Source organism: Chiroxiphia lanceolata, chromosome 25, assembly GCF_009829145.1.
Source record: "Chiroxiphia lanceolata isolate bChiLan1 chromosome 25, bChiLan1.pri, whole genome shotgun sequence".
Classification (NCBI taxonomy): domain Eukaryota; kingdom Metazoa; phylum Chordata; class Aves; order Passeriformes; family Pipridae; genus Chiroxiphia; species Chiroxiphia lanceolata.
Genome location: NC_045661.1, coordinates 1,353,937 through 1,372,290, shown reverse-complemented (window position 1 = coordinate 1,372,290; position 18,354 = coordinate 1,353,937). Strand labels below are relative to the sequence as shown.

The 18,354-nt window shown below is 59.4% G+C and overlaps 1 protein-coding gene across 5 annotated transcripts in view; it reads right to left on the bottom strand.

The window, feature by feature from the left end:
- The window catches only part of ATP2B4 (ATPase plasma membrane Ca2+ transporting 4), a 48,718-nt gene that overhangs the window by 6,328 nt on the left and 24,036 nt on the right, over window positions 1-18,354 (bottom strand). Inside the window, exons 4-21 of one of the 5 annotated variants that reach the window (XM_032710410.1) lie at window positions 17,191-17,448; window positions 16,323-16,448; window positions 15,942-16,067; window positions 14,238-14,273; window positions 12,501-12,662; window positions 12,166-12,380; window positions 11,831-12,073; window positions 11,501-11,742; window positions 10,987-11,221; window positions 9,914-10,093; window positions 9,599-9,686; window positions 9,391-9,497; window positions 7,891-8,082; window positions 7,417-7,630; window positions 6,795-7,006; window positions 6,215-6,322; window positions 5,717-5,899; window positions 3,502-3,591 (exon numbers count right to left, since the gene is read on the bottom strand). In XM_032710410.1, coding sequence (XP_032566301.1) covers window positions 3,502-3,591; window positions 5,717-5,899; window positions 6,215-6,322; window positions 6,795-7,006; window positions 7,417-7,630; window positions 7,891-8,082; window positions 9,391-9,497; window positions 9,599-9,686; window positions 9,914-10,093; window positions 10,987-11,221; window positions 11,501-11,742; window positions 11,831-12,073; window positions 12,166-12,380; window positions 12,501-12,662; window positions 14,238-14,273; window positions 15,942-16,067; window positions 16,323-16,448; window positions 17,191-17,448 — 3,017 coding nt within the window. Of the gene's footprint in view, window positions 1-3,398; window positions 3,592-5,716; window positions 5,900-6,214; window positions 6,323-6,794; window positions 7,007-7,416; window positions 7,631-7,890; window positions 8,083-9,390; window positions 9,498-9,598; window positions 9,687-9,913; window positions 10,094-10,986; window positions 11,222-11,500; window positions 11,743-11,830; window positions 12,074-12,165; window positions 12,381-12,500; window positions 12,663-14,237; window positions 14,274-15,941; window positions 16,068-16,322; window positions 16,449-17,190; window positions 17,449-18,354 lie in introns of all 5 variants that reach the window. The other 4 variants (XM_032710408.1, XM_032710406.1, XM_032710409.1 and 1 more) reach the window with 4 other exon arrangements.

Genomic DNA, 18,354 nt, shown 5'->3' with positions numbered 1-18,354 from the left:
AAATGCCTCCAGACCACTCTGAGACCTTGTTCAGCCCCACTGGGAGCAGCAGGGCTGTCGATGACACCTCCCTGGAGCAGTGCCAGTCATCCTGCTCCATCTCCTGCTCCATGGAAGGAGCACTGCTGCTCATCAGCCACCTTCACCTGCTCCCAGCACCAGAGGAACCCAGTCCCCACCCCATCCCAGCCCCCTGCCTGCTCTCCCAGTGTCCCCGTGGGCTGAAGCTGGGGCACAAAAGGGAGGAGATCCACAGATCCCACAGGAGGGGTGGGGGAGCAGCATCCCTGTGCTACATCCCAGAGCTTCCCCATCACTCAGCCACTGGCCAAGGGAGTGGAGAATGTGCAGAGCTGGAGGGAGAAGGATCCAGGTACCCCCTTTCTGATGAGGCAAATGAGGAGCTATGTGTGTTCTGCCCCCCCTCTGACCAGGCTGCAGGATGGGGGGGGAGCAGAGCTGTGTTTAACTGCCCACCTCAGCGTGGTGCCCAGCCAGGCCAGGAGGGAGCTCACCAACCAGCACAGCCAGCAAGAGCCTCCTGGGGATCTCTGCTCTCAGCACCAGCAGCACTCACCAACCCAGACCAGAGAGGTTCCTCAAAGAGCCTCATGCCTGGGGAGTTTGACCTGCAAGGTGTTCCAGGGCTCCTCTCACAGGGGATGCCCTTCTGAGTCCCCTCTGCACCTGGCTCAGAAGGATGGTGCTGCACCATGAGAGTGGCATCCCCTGGCACAGGCTGGAAACAACCCCCCCAGCTCTTGCACACACACACACACACACATGGACCAGCACACACACATGAGCTGGAGACACTGATGAGGAGATGATGGTGCTCCCTGGTGCTGGAGCACCAGCTGCCCTGCAAAAATGGAAGGTTGGTGGAGCTGGAAACAGAAATTCCGAGCTGGGTTTGCTGCACTAACACCACAGGAAGAGCCTGGGTGAGGTCAGTGGGAGTGCACAGGACCACACAGGCCACCTCCAATCTGTCACATCACCAGCACCTTGAGAACAGCACCTGCAATCCCTGACCCCTGAAATGCAGAATGCACTGAATCAAGTATAACCAACCCAAACAGGCCAAGGAGAGCCCAGGGACTGCCAAAGCAACGAGGTGCTCAGCCCAGCACAGAGGCAGGAGCAGCTCCCCAGGAGCCCTCCCTGCCCCACCACCTCAAGCCCTGGAGCCCAGGCTGTCTCTGCCCCCTCACTGCCTGCAGCTCCACCAAGGAGCTTCTGCTGCAGCTTTGCTCAGATTTTCCTCCTTCAACCATCTCTGTCAGCAGCTGCTGTGAAATGAATTCAGCTGTTCCCTTGTCAAAGGAACAGAACAGCAAGGAAATGTGTTCTGAATGAGCCAGGCAGTGCAAACAAAACCCAAACCCTCCCCTTCCAAGCTGGAAGCCCACCTCCCTCCCTGCTCACGCCTCCTCTCCACCTGGAACCTTCACACAACCTCCAGGCTTGGAATTTACTCTCATTTCACACCAGCCCTGCAGCACCACGACGTGTTGGGCAAACCCCTCTGCTCCCATGGAGATGGGAGTTACATCCTCTGCACGAGGCCAGAATCAGCCCCACTGCTGACCCCTGGCTGTGCCCAGCACCCTCACTCCAGGGCAGAATTCCCAGGGAGAGCAGCCCAGCTCTGCAAACCATCTCCAGAGGGTCATTCCCTGCCTCTCCACCAGCCCAGGAGGGACACAGCAGCGAGGCTGCTGAGGTCCAGCCCTGGAGAACTCATCCCCAGGAGTGCAGTGGGAGGCAGAGGGACACCATGGATCTGTGTGGAGGGAAGAGGAGCTCTGGGAGAGAGGGAAACAGCAGAGGGAAAAAGAGAAGTCCAGGCAGAAAACAGAGGCAAGACTTGGGGACCTGGGTTAGCTCCTGGTGGATTTGCTGCCTGGAAGGGCACGAGCTATCCAGGTTATCTATTCACTTGCTGCAAATCTGAGGAGGGAATTAATGCACAGACCGCAAAAAACCTGCATTTTGGTCTTGCCTCCCCCCCAGCCCACTACCCTGAGCCCCCCTAAGCAGCTTTTCTCCCATTAGAAAGTCTCGGTGGTGCCCAGATGCAGGCGGGAGCAGAGAGGCAGCTGTGCTGCTTCAGAAACACTGGGGTTAAACACAATCAAATCCAAGCACCAGAGTCAGCTAAACAGAGAGAGAAAACAAAATTATCCGAAATTCTCTCTCCTCCCCCACAGTGCATAAACAGTGGAGACTGAAAGCTATTCAGAAAGTCACCGAGGATATTTCTCTAATAAGAGGAGAACACGGAAAGTGACTGTGCAGTAAAAAAGCCAATTATCCAGGAAAGACACACAACCTACTCCCAGCCTGGCACAGCCTGCAGAGAGAACTCACGTTCACGTGCTCCCCCAGCCCGGACACGCAGCTCCCCACGAGCACAGAGAGGGGCTCTGCACCAGGCAGGGATTATTTTGGCCTGGAAACCCACTGCTAGATCCAGGATCCAGCTTTCCCACTGGAAAAATCAGTGGTTTCCATCCCGTTTGCGTGCACAGCGCCGTGTCTGCACACACTGAGGACCAGCGTGTGCAGGACAAGGTGGGTGCTGAGGATGCTCTGGCTGCCAGGGGACCAGCAGAGCCCTGGGCTGTGCCCACAGAGCCCCAGGGCAGCACAGGGCACACTCAGCTCTGTCCCACGTGCCATGCAAGCCCCCAGGGGGGACACAGAGGCTGCTTGCTTCCAAACCAGCTCTGAACCAGGGGAGCAGCCCCGAGGTGTCACCACGGGCCAGCTGAGCCACGGTCAGGGCTGTTCACAGTCCAACCAACCTCCCACCCACGGCAGGAGCAAATCCTGCTCCTCACACGCCCTCCCCACGGCTCAGCCAGCCCTGCAGCACACTGGGGGAAGGTCCCAGTGGCCACTCTGCCTCCAAACAGATTTACAGCTGCAGGAAAGCAACGCCTCTGCCCACCCCTGCCCTCCTGGGGCGTCCTGGGGCTGGGCAGAGCCGTGGTGGAAAGAACCAGCAGAGTTTGGGCTCAGTGTTGCCCCTCTCACAGCAGTGCTTTTAGCTGCTCATGAACACAGGGCTCTTTGAACAAGAGCTGCCAGTTTTTGCACCCCTTTTGGGGGGGTGGACTCAAACGTCAGCCCTGCAAAGGAGGAGAAGAGGTAAAAAACGGAGGAAGCAACAAGGACTGGGGGGGGGGAAGGACCAGAAAGGTCAACTTGTTAAAGGTGCAACAAAAGCATCAAAACCATGGGTTTTTTTAACGCTTTCCCGCCCCATCCTTCATGTTGGGAACCAGTGTGCGAGTCAGGGTTTAGAGGGAGAGAGAACAGGCCGGGTTAGGTGGGTGCAGGTGCTCTCTGTGGTTATTAGAAGTCATGCATTGTAATAGACTATCACTCACTGCCCGCAGGAGGAGATGCAGCAGCAGCAGCAACAGCAGAAGTGGTGGGAGTGGAATTGACGGAGGAAAGAGCTACATGGGTTGGGCTAGAAACATTTTTTACATCGTGGTGCTGGCTCACGATGGAAGGCTGTCTCCTGAGGGCTCCCTGCAAAGAGGAGGCGCCGGTCTGGAATGTGTAAACTACGTCCATCTGCAAAGAACCAGAGAGTGAGATAGCGTCGCCCGGGCAGGGACAGGGGCAGGGGCAGGGAGGGAGGGGAGCAGGGGGGTCGGGCAGACACACACAGACAGGAAGGAAGAAGGAGGATGGACAGGTGGGGAGGAGGGAGGAGAGAGCCCCCCACCCTGTAAGCCCCCACCGGGTTGGGCTGGTGTTCCGGGGAGCAGAGGGGTCACCTTCCAGCCTCTGCCCCTCCCACGGGAGCGAGAGCAGCAGGAGTTACCCCCCCACCACCAGAGAGACCGTGGTGGGAGGGAGTGACAGAGGAAACACCTTGGGTTATCCCAGCAATCCGCAGCAGGAGCAGAGGAAGAGAGAGGGTGGGCAGAGGTGCGAGCTGGCAGCCGGTGGGTCCAGAAAACTGCACTGGCAAAGGGTTTGTGGTCCCTCGGCCCCATGGGGTGTGTTCAGCTGGGGGGGCTGAATCGTGGCACACACCACGTGCCCACAGCTGGAGACATTTCAGCCCCTCTCCCAGGCTCAGGGCTCTGGAGCAGAGCTGGAGGGGGCAGGAATGCAGCAAGAAGTATCCTTGGTGGTGGGGCCACAGTTCTGTGGATGTGCTCCAAGGGCAGAGGAACCAGGCAGGATCCAGGTGCCACCTTGGCTTCCTGGACACTTTGCAGCTGGAGTGTCCCCAGCCCTGTGCAGGGAGCACAGCTCCTGTGGCAGGGACACCTCCTCCAGACCCACGTGAAGCTCTGGCTCAACTGGAGGGACTTCACCCACAGCTTCACTCCTTCCCCAGTTTGATGCCCCTCTTTTCCCCAGTGCCCCAGGCTGGGCTGAGGGGATGAGCCCTGTGCTCTCATTCAGACACACTGAGTGGGGACAGAAGCCCCCAGATGCTCAGGCTGGACCTGCCTGCTCTGCTCAAGGGCACCACAGCCAGGAAAGGAGTCCCTAACGAGGCTCCAGGATGTGCATCCAGGAGTGTTTCTCATGTTGCAAGAGCAAGGGCTCATCTCAGCCCAGGTCCACCACACCTGGGAGGCTCCAGGCTCACCTGGCTGCTGGCACTGCAGCCCTTTGCACCTCCCAGACCTCCAACACAGCTGGACTGCTTCCAAAAGAGCCTGGAGCTGCCAGCACATCCTTCATGTTGAGGGAACCACTGGTTTCCAGCACTGTCCAGGCTCCCCAAAGAGCCCCTCACTGCTCACAACGAGCAGGGAGTCAAGTTTGAACTCCACCTTGAAAGCATCAAGAAGGCAACATCTCCCAGAGGAGAAGAAAAGTTCCTGTGGCACAGCCCAGCTGCTGTGCTGCCCCAGCCCCTCTCTCAGGGCCTTTTTGGCTTTCTCTGTCTGTCAGAGGGACAGAGAGGAGGTACAAAGGTAGCCCAGCAGCCCCGTGTGCCAGGGACACTGGGACATGGAGCTTTCCTCCCTGGGACAGCTCTGCCCAGGCCTCCAGGAAAGATGAGGGGCTTTGACCTCACTGCAGGGAGCTCTCCCTGCCCTGCCCAGTCTGGGGCAAAAAACCCCACCCTTTCAGGAAAAAAAGAGTGTCAGGGAAAAACAGCTGATGTAAAAAGCATATTAAGAGAGAGATTCTCCTCCCCTTCTGTGCTGTGGGGCCAAGAGCTCCTGGTGAGGAGCACAGAGAGCTGGCACAGAGGGGTGGCAGCAGCCAAGGGGCTGTCAGGAAGAAAAGAGCAGAGAGGGTCTCGTGCAGAATGAGCACATCCCTCACTGGGAACAGCATCCCAGCAGTGACCAAGAGCAGCTCCAGTGCTGACCCACTGCATGACAGAGCCTAGGTGGCTCCACGGACCCCCCACACCTTCCAAGCCACCTCCTCTGCTGCACGAGGTGCCCAGCAGGGGCACATCCAGCCTCCTGCAGACCAGCAGGACATGGTGCTCTACATCAGAGCAGCCTCCCCCCACCCTGAGATGTCCCCAAGGCCAGGCTGTCCTGGTTCCCCGACCAGGACAGACCCAGAGAGGCACAGGTGGTGGGAGAAGTCTGGCCCAGGAGGCGATGGCATCCTCCGGGCAGCAGCAGTCACCTCTTTCCAGAAAGATCCCCTGGAGGGAAAGAAGGAGAAAGAGAGAAGGAAGAGCCCCCCCGTCCCTGCTGCCCCCCTGTACCTGTGTCTGTATCCTGTTGAGACCCCTGAACCACAGGATCTGCCCACGCCGCAGCTCCATCTCGGCGTGGTCGATCTCGTCCACGTCTTCAGGCAGCTCCTCCTCTGGGATCTCCTCCTTGGTGATGCCGTGCCCAGCTTCCTTCAGGAACTTCAGGTGGCTGGTTGGGACAGTGCAGATCAGCTGGGGAGAGACAGGGAGAGCAGCTCTTTAGCCTGAGGCCATGGGAGCAGGAGCCCACCAGCCAAGGGGAGCACGAGCTGCCCAGACCCAGCTGAGACACACTGGGATGCAGCAGAGAGATGTCACTGCTGGATGTGTCCCTCTGGAAGCAGGATGGGAGTGAGGAGTGGATTAGCAACCTCCCCTCCTCACTGCTGGTGTGGGATGGAGCATCACCCCCTCCCAAAGCTGCCTTGAATAAATACTGGGGAGAACAAGGGCAGGGAGGCAGCGGGAGGGAAAGACATGGGGCGGGTTTGGGACACTGGTTCTTACCTGGCCCCACAGGAGCTCCCCAACTCCGATAAAAATACACCAGAACCACTGGCTCAGGGTGAGCCCAGAGCAGCTGAAAGGCTTCCCACCAAACTCCACGATGACGATCTACAGCACAGGAGAGAAGAGTCACACACTGGGGAGCTCCAAGGGCTGCAGGGCACAGCCATGGCACGAGAAGGTCCTCTCAGGCCACACAGCTTTTCCCTCCTTCCTGGGATTACAACGGGAACAAGGATCTCACATCGAGGCTGGGAAGTTTATGGGACACCAGAGGTACCTCCCAACACACTCTAGACCTCAAATCACAGAATCACAGAATGGTCTGGTTTGAAAGGGATCTTAAAGACGATCCAGTTTGAACCCCCTGCCACAGGCAGGGACACTTTCCACTAGACCAGGTTGCTCAGAGATCCATCCAACTTGGCCTTAAACACTGCCAGGGATGGTCCAGGTTTTTTTGTCACCAGGAAGCAGCTGGAGAAGAACCAGGGGCCGGGACAGAGCTGTGGGTCCTGCCCGTGGCACCGGCCCCTCCCGGCCCCGACACCCCATTGCCACGCTGCCCCCACAGCCTCACCTGGGCTGCAAAGGTGCCCAGCACCACGGTGCAGAAGATGGGGTTGCGGTAGATGGACTCGAAGACGTTCCTCTCGCCGTGGATCTTGCGGGCGTTGATCTCGTTGAAGAGCTGCATCATGACGAAGGTGTTGAAGACGATGGTGTAGTGCTCGGTGGGCGGCGAGTGCAGCGGCGCGTTCCGGCCACTGTCGATGTCAAAGAACTTCTCCCCTGAGCACACAAGCGGGTTTGGGGAGGGGAAGAGAGAGGAGAGGGTGAGACCCTGCTCCTCACTTCTGCTCTGCGCTGGTGGAGGTGGAATTAGGATCCCAAGATCACTGGAGATCCCTTGACCCGGCTGGAGCCCCCTGTGCTGCCCCCACTGAACCCTGAATTCCTTAGGGATGTTGAAAAGCCAAAACTGTCTGTGCACCCAGAGGTCTCCAGAGCAAAAATTCCTCTTCATATCATCCCTCTGCTTCCCACCCATCATTAAACAAGCTCCATCCTGGCCAACACCGGGTCACTGAGTGACAGCTGAGACCGAGGGTCCCCTTGGGGAGGAATGGTGCTTTGCAGGCAGGGCTGGGGCTCTGCCCCTTTCCCTTTCCCCCCACCATTCCTCAGGGCTCACAGCTCACCTGCAAAGAGCAGTGTGAAGATGATGGTGAGCTGGTACACGGCGTGGCCCAGGATGTTCTTCATCATGGTGCGGGAGATGAGCGGCTTGTTGCGGCCGTAGGGCTTGCGCAGCAGCAGGGACTCAGAGGGGGGCTCTGTGGCCAGGGCCAAGGAGGCGAAGGTGTCCATGATCAGGTTCACCCACAGCATCTGCACAGCCTTCAGGGGGGAGTCCTGCAGAGAGAAGAGTGGGGAGAACACGTCACACCCCCAAAGGCACCCTCTTCTCCCTCCTTGCTCCGCAGGAGCCTCGGCCCTCCTCCTGAAATCCTCTCCAGGACGTTTAACACCTCTCTGAAAACACTCCCAAAGCATTTCTCATCTGCTCAAAGCTCCCTACACGGGCTCACAAGGCTCCGCCCAGCACCTGGCTCCTGCTCACAATCCACAGACAACCTGTTAAATCCCCCAGCCTTCCTGCCCTGTCCCCGTACCTGGGTGATGCAGGCGCCCGTGAAGGCCACGATGACGGCCACGACGTTCACAGTCAGCTGGAACTGCAGGAACTTGGAGATGCTGTCGTAGACGTTGCGGCCCCACATGACGGCCTTGACGATGCTGGTGAAGTTGTCGTCCGTGAGGATGATGTCCGAGGCCTCCTTGGCCACGTCCGTGCCTGCGATGCCCTTGGGGAGCGGGGAGAAGCGGTGGGGTGAGTCATGGAGACGGGCTCTGTCTGCCTGGCTCTGCTTCTTCCCAGAAACAGCCCCCAAAAGGAAAATCCAACAGAGCCAGAGCAGCCGGTGCCAGCCCGCGCTCGCCAACGCGCTCGGGAGAGCGGAGCTCCAAAGCAGCAGAGCCTCCAAGGACAGACACCGGCTCAGCTCCAGGGCTCTGAGTCAGCCCTGCCTTCCAGCCTGTGCCTGTGCACGTCCCAGACAGGGCCACGGTGCAGCAAAGCTGGAAAACAGCTTCCTCCTCCTGCCAGGGAACACGGGCATCCCAGGCTGGGCATCTCTGCTGCACGGGAGGGTTGGGATCCCAAACGAAGGAGAGGTCAGCAGCTCGAAATCCCGGTGCCTTCTGCCCCAGCCGGGGTGACGGCAGCCCCCCAGACTCCCAAAAACCACCGGCAGCGTCTCCAAGGACAGGGAGCCGGACGGGCGCTGGGCTGGCTGTGATTCCCACCACGGGCACACTGAGGCGCTCGTCCTGCAGTCATTAAATGCGCCAAAGCCATGGCCTTAATGAGCCCATTCCCTGGTGCTTTCCCAGAGGAATTCTCTTGGGATTTGCCAGACCCCATCCCATCTCAGATCAGGCTGTTGAAGGGCACAAGCTCCAGAGGCACAGTCGCCTACTTTCTGCTGCTCATCCAAAAGGCTCCAGAATTTCCTTAGATATTTAACACATTCCTAAAAACACTCCCCCAAAATTTCTCACTTGTTCAAAGCTCACAAGGCTCCACCCAACACCTGGCTCCCACTCACATCCCTAAATTTCTGACAATCCATGGGAAACCTGTTAAAAACAACAGGTTTGTTTTCCTGCTTCTTTGAGACAGGGCAAAAAAGAGCAGCAAACCAGGAGATCAGAGCTCTCCACTGCGAGCAAACCCCCAAAGCCAGTGCCAGCACCGTGCTTGGAGCTGGGGTGAAGAACTGCAGGGACAAACTTGGCAGGTCCCTGCTCTGGGGGCTCTGCAAGTGCAGTGTCACCTTCAGCCCAACAAGGTCCCTCCAGGTGGGACAGAGCCCAGCCCCAAGCCAGGCCCCCAGGGAATGGCTTCCCAATCCCTTGCTAACAGGCCAATACAATACATGAAAATCAAATCAAACCTCCAGATGAGGTTTCTTTCTTAGTTTTTAAGCCATCCTGTAGATTTGGAAAAGAGTTTCACCGGTCCGGAAATGATTTCAATGTTGGGAATAACCAAACATGCCATCAGTTTTCTCATCCCAGGGAGCAAAGGAAAACCCATGGCCTGTCCATACCATGGCAAAGCCAACATCTGCTTTCTTCAAGGCTGGGCCATCGTTGGTCCCGTCCCCGGTCACAGCCACCACCTGCCTCTGGTCACCAACGGTGCTGTCGATAATTCCTGACAGGGGGACAAGCAGTGCAGAGAAATTAAACCCCAAGGACAGGCTCCCAGCCTGGATCATGCTGGAAAAGCACCCGGGAAGAGCAGGATGAGCTCACCTTTCACCAGAGTGTGCTTGTCAGTGGGGGAGGAGCGGGCGAGCACCCGCAGCTTGGGCCAGATCTTGTCCAGCTGCTCCTGTTCCACCTGCGGGACAAAACCAGGGGAGAAAGGGAAGTGACCCCTCTGGAATATTCTGCCCCACCAGAGAGCAAACTCCAGCTGGGACAGGACAGCACCTTCACCCCCAAGCACCCTGTGTCTGGCTGGGTGAGCATCCCAGCAGCTACAATTCTCCAGGGAGAGGAGGGAATCCCACCGGGATTCAGGCCACCCACGCCCTCTGCAGAGCAGTGCCCAGGGCTGTTCCCCACCTCTCCCTTCTCGTTGCGGATGAGCCGGTTGAACTCCTTCCCCTCCAGGCACAGGAAGTCCTCCCCTGGCAGCAGGATGCCACACTTGGTGGCGATGGCACGGGCAGTGTTGATGTTGTCCCCTGTCACCATCCGGACGGTGATCCCCGCACGCTGGCACTTCTGGATGGCATCTGGCACCTGGGGGACAAGGATAGAGTTTGGGGGGGACACAGGCAGGGTGCTCAGTTTGGCACTGGGTATCCCAGAGGAGCCAGGCAGCTCCTCTCCCAGCCTCCCTAAGAGGACCTGGAAAGGGGCTCTGGCGGGGTGAGGAACCTGCATCCGCTGCCCCAGGGGGAAGGGAACCTCGCTGCCACCTCCCTGTCACACCACGGCACCGGGTGCCAAGGCATTGCCAGGCCACCATAGAAACAGGGGCATTTCCCCCCCTTCCCACCCCACTCCAGCAGCACTAATGGGTTTATCCATTATGGAACGGTGGGGGAAGAGGATGTTAGTGAGGAATTAGCAAATTGAATCAAGGGCCTCCAGAGCCGGTGCAGACGGGGCATCTGTAATGCAATTCCCAGAGCCAGATACTTGGACATCTAATCAGGAAAAGATCCAGGCAAGGCAGGAGCACGGGGGCAAGCTCCAAATTGGAATGCAGAGGCAGGAATGGGGGGGCTTATTGCATTTGCCCAGCTACCAGCTTGGCACCCCCATGGTGGGGGCAGCAGCTGAGAGGGGCAAACCAGCTCCACCAGCCCTGTCCTTTTCCAACACCCCCATCCCTCCTCCGTGGTGTTTCCGTCCACCTTTCACCCATGTGGAACCAGCCTGGCTTGTGCACAGATCTCTGGAGCAGTTGGGGTGGAAAGTTTGGGTGGAAACCCCCCGTCACCAGGTCATTTTGTCCAGGGGTGGGAGAGAAACACCAGCAGCAGGGAGCTGGTGGTGTGGGGCACTCCAGGGATGGACACAGAGGAGGTGCCTGGGCTTGCTAAGGGGCTCGTGGTCCTGAGCAGTCGGGAAAGGGGTCCCTGGTCCTGGAATGGTGCAGGACAGCTGGGGCAGAGCGGGGTCAGTACCTCTGGCCGCACAGGGTCCTCGATGCCCACCACGGCGATGCAGGTCAGGTCAGACAGGATCTCGTTCTCGCTGTCCCAGTCGGGCTCAGCGTCCCCAGGGAAGTCCCGGAACGCCAGGCAGATGGTCCTCAGCCCGTGGCAGGCCATGGGCTCTATCACCTTCTTCACCATCTCGTCCCGGTCCTTCACCTTGAACACTCGGGGGTCGCCGTTCTTGTCCAGGATCTTGGTGCACCTGAGGACCGGGAGGAGGGCAAGGGTCAGGAGGAGGGCAAGGGTCACCACTGGTGGCACGTCCCCCTGCCACCCCCACCTGCAAAACGGGGGCATCCCCCGACCCACAGCTCCCGCCAGCTTTCCCAAAGCCACCCAGAACCAGTTAAACCCTCTGCAGGGCAGCACCTCCCGGGAGTCACCTCCCCTCCCCACCCCTCACCCCGCAGCCCCCCCAAACAGCTCCCCCGGGGCAGCGAGAGCCCGAAGCCCCCGGGATGGGGCGAGGGGGGACAGTTACTTGCGGAGGATGATCTCGGAGGCGCCCTTGCTGTACATGCGGAAGCCGCCGTTGCTGTTCTTCAGCACCGTGCTCATGGACTTGCGCACGGAGTTGAAGGTGTAGACCTTGTAGAGCTTCTCCTCGGGCACCTCGTTGCGCACGGCCTGGTAATCCTGCTTCAGGTCCAGCACGAAGCCCAGCAGGGCACACTCCGTCTTGTTCCCCACCTGCCGGGGCAGCCCCCCTTCCTTCTCGGGCGGCTGGAGAGGGGAAAGGAAGGGAAAAAGCGATGCCAAACCTGGGGACGGAGCTGCAGAGGACACACGGGGCGGTGTTTCTCCAGCTCACCAGGATCTTGGACGTGTAGGCCGAGTTGATGGCGACGCCGTGGACGATGAGGTCCAGGATTTTGGGCAGGATGGCTTCGGGGTCGGGGATCTGGCGGTAGTGGGTGTCCCCCACGTAGGCCTGCACCACGGTCATGCGGTTCATGGTCAGCGTGCCCGTCTTGTCCGAGCAGATGGCCGTGGCGTTGCCCATGGTCTCGCACGCGTCCAAGTGCCTCACGAGGTTGTTGTCCTTCATCATTTTCTGCAACGGGCACCCACGAGCGGGAGGGTCAGAGCCGGCAGCCCGAGTTCCCCCGTCGCAGCCCCAGCGACCCCGCGGCGCCGCGGTCTCACCTTCACGGAGTAGGCCAGGGAGATGGTGACGGCCAGCGGGAGCCCCTCGGGCACGGCCACCACCAGCACCGTGACCCCGATGATGAAGAACTTGACGAAGTACTGGATGTAGATGGGGGTGCACTCGGCCAGCCAGGGCCGCTTCTGCACCCCGAACGTGTCGATCACGAAGTACAGCACCAGGATGATGACGGTGATGGCTGACATGATCAGCCCTGGGGACACACACGGGGCAGAGTGAGGGGATGCAGGGGACACAGGGGACACAGGGGACAGGGACAGCCCTTCTCCACCAGCTCTGGGGTGGTGGCTCATGCCAGGCCATCACCACTCACCTGCCTTCCCGATCTGCACCGCCAGGCGTGTGAGCTTCCCTTGCAGCACAGACTTCTCCTTCTTGGGCACCTTCACCTTCTTCTTCTCCTTCTCCTCATTTTCCACCCCTTCCTGGCTCTTCAGGGGCTGAATTTCTAAGGCCACACCATCCTGAGTTTTAGCTACAGCCCAAGGGCAAAATAAGACACCACGTGTGAATAGGAGAGAGACCGGGAAACCCTGGAGGACACCACTGAGAAAGATGGTGGTGGGAGAGAGAGAGAGAAAACCCAGACCAAGAACCATTCCCGGCGACACACGCATCCGAGCACATGGAATCTCCGTGTCCCAGGGCCCTGCCACCTCTCTATGGGGCAGTTTTTTGTCATCTACCCCAGCCCATGGATAAGGGATCCTCAGAGGTGACACTGGCACTGGTCACAACTCTAAGGCAGCGCTGCAAGAAACCCTCTGGCCAGGTTTTGGGGTGGAGACTGGATTCATCCAGCCTCTAACCCTGCAGCAGACTGGGAGCGCTTTGGGCTGACCCCAGAGCTGCTCCAGTCCCCCCAGTCCCTTGATGATCATCCCACTCCCTCCCAGTGCCACCTCTGCAGTGCCCTGTGGGCAGCTCAGCAGGAATCACTCGCCAGGGAAGTGACTGAGGGGGTGAGATGGAGGGGACGGTTAGAAATCGGATGGAGATTGAAGAGGAGGGAGCCAGCTCCTTGAATCCCAGCCCTGAGCCATCCACCACACGTTTAGGACCCGAGACAGCCAGGCTTCCTGTGCCTACGATTGCTCTAGTCCAGCTGAAAGTCTGCACTGGGGAAACCCAAGTCTGGAAGCTTTGGAGAGGGATGGGGAAGAGGGTGGGAATCCCCCTGAGAGGCTCCTCCTCAGCTGTTGGAGCTGGAGGAGCAGCAGTGGCCCCATTGCTGCCCCGGGACCTGTCCCCTCCTGGCTGCTGCTGCTCGATGGCTCGAGACACCCCGGAGCTCACGGCAGCTCCACATCGGACACCTCCACGTCACAACAGACCCCACACGGACAGAACAAGCACCCGGACACAGTCTGACGGAAAGGAGGGAAACTCAAACTGCTGAGAGGAGAGAGAGAGAGAGAGAGAGAGAGAGAGAGAGGTGGAGAGAGGTGCAGAAATGGGCTTCCTCCACAGCCTGCAAAGAACAGTGTGAGAAACACTGGTGAGGAGACGCTCACGGAGTCGAGGCCATGGGAGGAGAGGGTGCAACCATCACGTTGGCCAGGCCCTGTGGGATATTTCACCTGGGAACACCAGGAAGGGGCCTACATCTCTCCCCCAGCCAAACACAAACCCTGGGAAGGGACAGCATCTGATGGGCCCAGGGGCTTCAGAGCCATCAAATCACTGATGCAGCTCAAAGATGAAGTTTGTCCCAAGAAAGGGATGCTCTGCCAAAGGTCCAGGCTGCTGGAAGAGCCCTGTCCTCCCTGCACAAGGGCTTTTCCCCATGCAGGGACAACGTGGCCATGGGGGGAGCTGGTCAGGTTCATCCCAGGGTGCACAGCCCCACACTGGGGTGCCAGGGGGCACCACGATGCCGTGCCAGGGCCACCGGCCACGGGACCATTGCACCCTCTCCCAGGACAACGAGGCGAGAGTCCCGCCGGAGCAGCAAAGAGCACAGACTGATGAGAAGAAGGAAGGAAGGAAGGAAAGAGGAATGCTCAGTAGTTAGTGTGGTGCTGGTTCAAAGGATGGAGAGGCTGGTTACCTTTGTTGCGGTTTTCGGGGGCTCCGCTTTTTTTACCTGTTCAAAGAGAGAAAGGGTGGGGGGCTCAGCACGTGGACCCACACTCACCATCCGGCTGGGGGGACAGCCTGGGATGGGCCCTGCCCCGAGGGGCCGCTCCAGTGGCATCCATGCCCTGGGCTCAGAGCCCACGGTCACCCTCAGGACACTGCGCGTGCCTCGGTCCACAGCTCACGGCCCTGGGGAGGCTCCGGAGCCCCCTGGCTCCCCCAGGCACCCCAAACCCAAGGCCTCAGACTTCTCCACCTGCAGAGCACCCGCCACAACCCCCGTCAGTGCCTCGGAGGGTGCCAGAGGTGCCTCAGACCTTTGAGGAGAAGAAACCCCTCAGCAGAGCTTGACCCCCCACAGCTCCAGGTCCCCTCCTGTCCTGGGTGCAGGCAGATCCATGGGAGGTGTGGATTTGTCTCCCACCACGGGCAGCACCAGACCCACAGCGGGTGGTTCTGACCCCAGGGTCTGTGGTGAGCAAGGTGTGCACGTGGGGGTCCCCAATGGGGAGCACAGGGTGGCTGCAGCTGAACAAGCCTTGAGTGACAAGGGGTTTGTCCCCCCCATCATCCCCCAGTCCCACAGTGGGAACCCCTGGCCCACTCTGCTCCCAAATCCAGGTTTGCTGTGGGGCTGAGTGACAGAGCTTGAAGGCTGGGAAAGCACCAAGCATCGCTGCCCAGTGAGCTGCTGCTCAGCTCCCACAGCAGTGCCATGCCTGTGTCACCTCCTCCTCCCACCTCCAAGCTGGCACCTGAGCCCCAGGAGCTCCACAGCCCCCGAAGGCCGGCGATCCGAGCTGGAGGAACCCAGCACACACAGCCCAGAGCTGGAACGGCTGCCAGGAGAGCCCGGGAAGCCTCTCCCTGCCTGGCATCACCTCCTGGGAAGGGCTCCCTGGCACAGGGACGCCTGAGCAGCCGGCAGTGCCAGCCAGCAGCTCCCTCCTGCCAGCTCCTTCTACCTCATGGCAGCTCCTGGTGAGCCCAAACCTGCTGAGCAGGGGCTCAGGGACACGGGAGAACAGGAGCTTCCCAAGCCAGGCTGGTCCCAGTGCTGGTACTGGAGCTGGCACAGAGCAGGGCAGTAAGCAGCAGGAAAGCATCAGGAACACCATCAGGAACACCTCAGCCTGCCTGGCTGCTCTCCCACCCCAGCACACAACCCCTCCTCTCCCTCCTGCCATCCTCTGCCTCATCTCCTTCCCCAGGGAGCTCAGGGAATGCCAGCAGAGATCCTCAGCCAAGTCCTCAAGGTTCTGGATGGGCCACCAACACCCTGTGGGCAACCAGGACTCACCTTCCCCAGCAAGGAGCACCATGGGCAGCACTGCCAGCCACCTTTCCCTCTGATCCTCAATCCCCCCAGCCCACAGCTCCAGCCGGGATCCAGCTGGGGACGAGAGAGCTGGAGCCATGTCCAAAAGAGCCAGGGAGCAGAGCCTGGGTGCACGGGGGGCTTTCCTCGGGCAGCACCAGCCCCATACTGTGGGTGAAGGGGCACAGGGAGGGAACCCCCCACCTCAAGAGCTCACCATACGTGCCCAGGCCACGGGCACTGACACACAACTGCAGCCCACGGATGTGGGAGCTGCTTGTGGCACACTGGTGGTACTTCCCAGGGAAGGGAGAGAGGCCAAAGGAGGGAAAAGGCGGGTTCAGGGGATCTCCTTACCTTTCTTCACTTTCTTCTCCTCATCTCCTTCTCCCGCGCCCAAGAGAGTGAAGATGATTCCTGTCTGGGAGTTGATACCCACGGCAGTCACCACCATCCTGCCAGAGCCCTCCATCACGTGGGTACCTGGCACAGTAGGGAGGTCACGGTCAGACAGGTGGGACAGCAGTTCCCATCTCACACAATGACAGGATAATTTGGGTTGGAAGGGACCTGAAAGCTCATCCCGTTCCACCCCCTGCCACAGGCAGGGACACCTCTCACTAGACCAGGCTGCTCCAAGCTCCATCCAACCTGGCCTTGGACACCTCCCCAACATCAGGACCCAAGACCGATCATCTCTCCATCCCACCCCTGCACCCACCCCACAGGGACCCTCACCTGAGAGCAGCATGGGGTCTTTGTCCATGGATTTCTTGACTTGGTCTGACTCCCCAGTCAGCGAGCTCTCGTCTATTTTCAGGTCATTGCCCTGGATCAGGATCCCGTCCGCTGGCAAGAGATCACCTGGGACAGGAGCACAGAGGGGGATCAGCCTGGTCTGGGCAGCCACTGCTCACCCCTGACTGCCCCACCCCGTGAGCAGGCTTCAAAAGGACCCAAAACTCAGCCCCAGACAAAATCTAGAGGGAGGAGAAGCAGCAGGTGCTTCCCCATCCAGTTTTAATAAATCAACACCAGATCCTTCCCAAAGCTCCTGTCACATCCAAACCATTACAGGATCCCACCTTCCAACCTCCGAGGGGGGGAAAAACCCCATGGGAAAACAAACTTGATGTTGGATCAGTCTCCTTCCTGACAGGAGCTGCACGGGGTGAATATTCCCCCTGGTAAACAAGGAGCAGGACCCAATTTATCCCAAAGGTTGCATCTCCCTGCTAAGGAAATATTCATGAGCATCTCCTGGCTAAGGAAATGTTCACCAACAAGGACAGGGTCGGAAAAACGAATCATTTTTGAGAACAGCAGGTCACTAAAGCAGCCCAGAGCTGTGCACAGAGCCTGGCTTAGCTCTGCCAGCCCAAGTCCGGGTTGGCCAGAGACAAAGTGAGTGGAAGCTCCAGGGAGCATCTCCCATCACCACGGGGGGCTGCGAGAGAAAGGGGGAGCCAACACTTCCCCTCAGGACTGGAGGAGCAGAGGAGGAATTGCTGGGCTCCTGAGGGGGAGGGACAGCCTCCAGCTGGGCTCCTGAGGGGGAGGACACACCCCAGCCACCCCCGAGGGGCAGGGCAGACCCCTCACTCACCGTACTTGATCTGCGCGATGTCTCCCACCACGATCTCGGCCACCGGGATCTGGATCACCTGCCCCTTGCGGATCACTGTGAACTTCTGCTCCTGCTCGATGCGGCTCTGGAGGCCCCGGAACTGCTTCTCCTTGCTCCAGTCGTTGAAGGCGGTCACCAGCACCACGATGATCACGGAGAACAGGATGGCTGCCCCCTCGATCCAGCCGGCCTGCGCCTCGCCCTCGTCCTCCACGCCGCCCGTCGACTGCCCGCACACTGCCCGGGGCAGAGCTCTCGTTTGCACACCCAGATGTGTTTGCACACCCAGGCACGCTCACTTGCACACCCAGGCACTCACTTGCACACCCAGGCACTCACTTGCACACCCAGGCACTCTCACTTGCACACCCAGGCACTCTCACTTGCACACCCAGGCACGCTCACTTGCACACCCAGGCACTCTCATTTGCACACCCAGGCACACTCACTTGCACACCCAGGTACTCTCACTTGCACACCCAGGCACGCTCACTTGCACACCCAGGCACTCTCATTTGCACACCCAGGCACTCTCATTTGCACACCCAGGCACACTCATTTGCACAACCAGGCACACTCATTTGCACAACCAGGCACTCATTTGCACAACCAGGCACTGATTGCACAACCAACACCCACCTAGAGTTATGCCGAGCCTGGAAAACAGTTACTCCTCCCTCCTCCTCCCTGAGCTGCCTGGGCTTCCCCTGCTCTCAGGAGACGGTTTTTACATCCCTCGAGGAATTTGTTGGGTTTGCTTTTTCCCCCCCCACCCCCCCTCTTTTATCACTTTTCCTTTTTGGCAGAAGTTGGGCTGAGCTGGGACAACTGGCTTCTATTTCCAGCTGCAGCACCCAGCCCTCCCTGCGCTGCGTGACCCTCGAGTGAGTCACATCTCCCTGTGTCTCACATCTCCCTGCATCTCCAGAGCCCTGTGCCTGCTTGACTCCTCCAACAACACCGAGATCCAGGGCCAGGAGGAGAAACCCGCCCAGCACAGTCCTCAGCCACCCATGGGGTGTCACAGCACTCCCTGGGCAGGGGGACATACCAGGGGACAGATGGCATTGTCCCTCCTTCCCCAAAGCAAAAAAGAAGCCCTGTGAGATGTGGGAAGCCACTGGATCAGATGGACCCATTGGA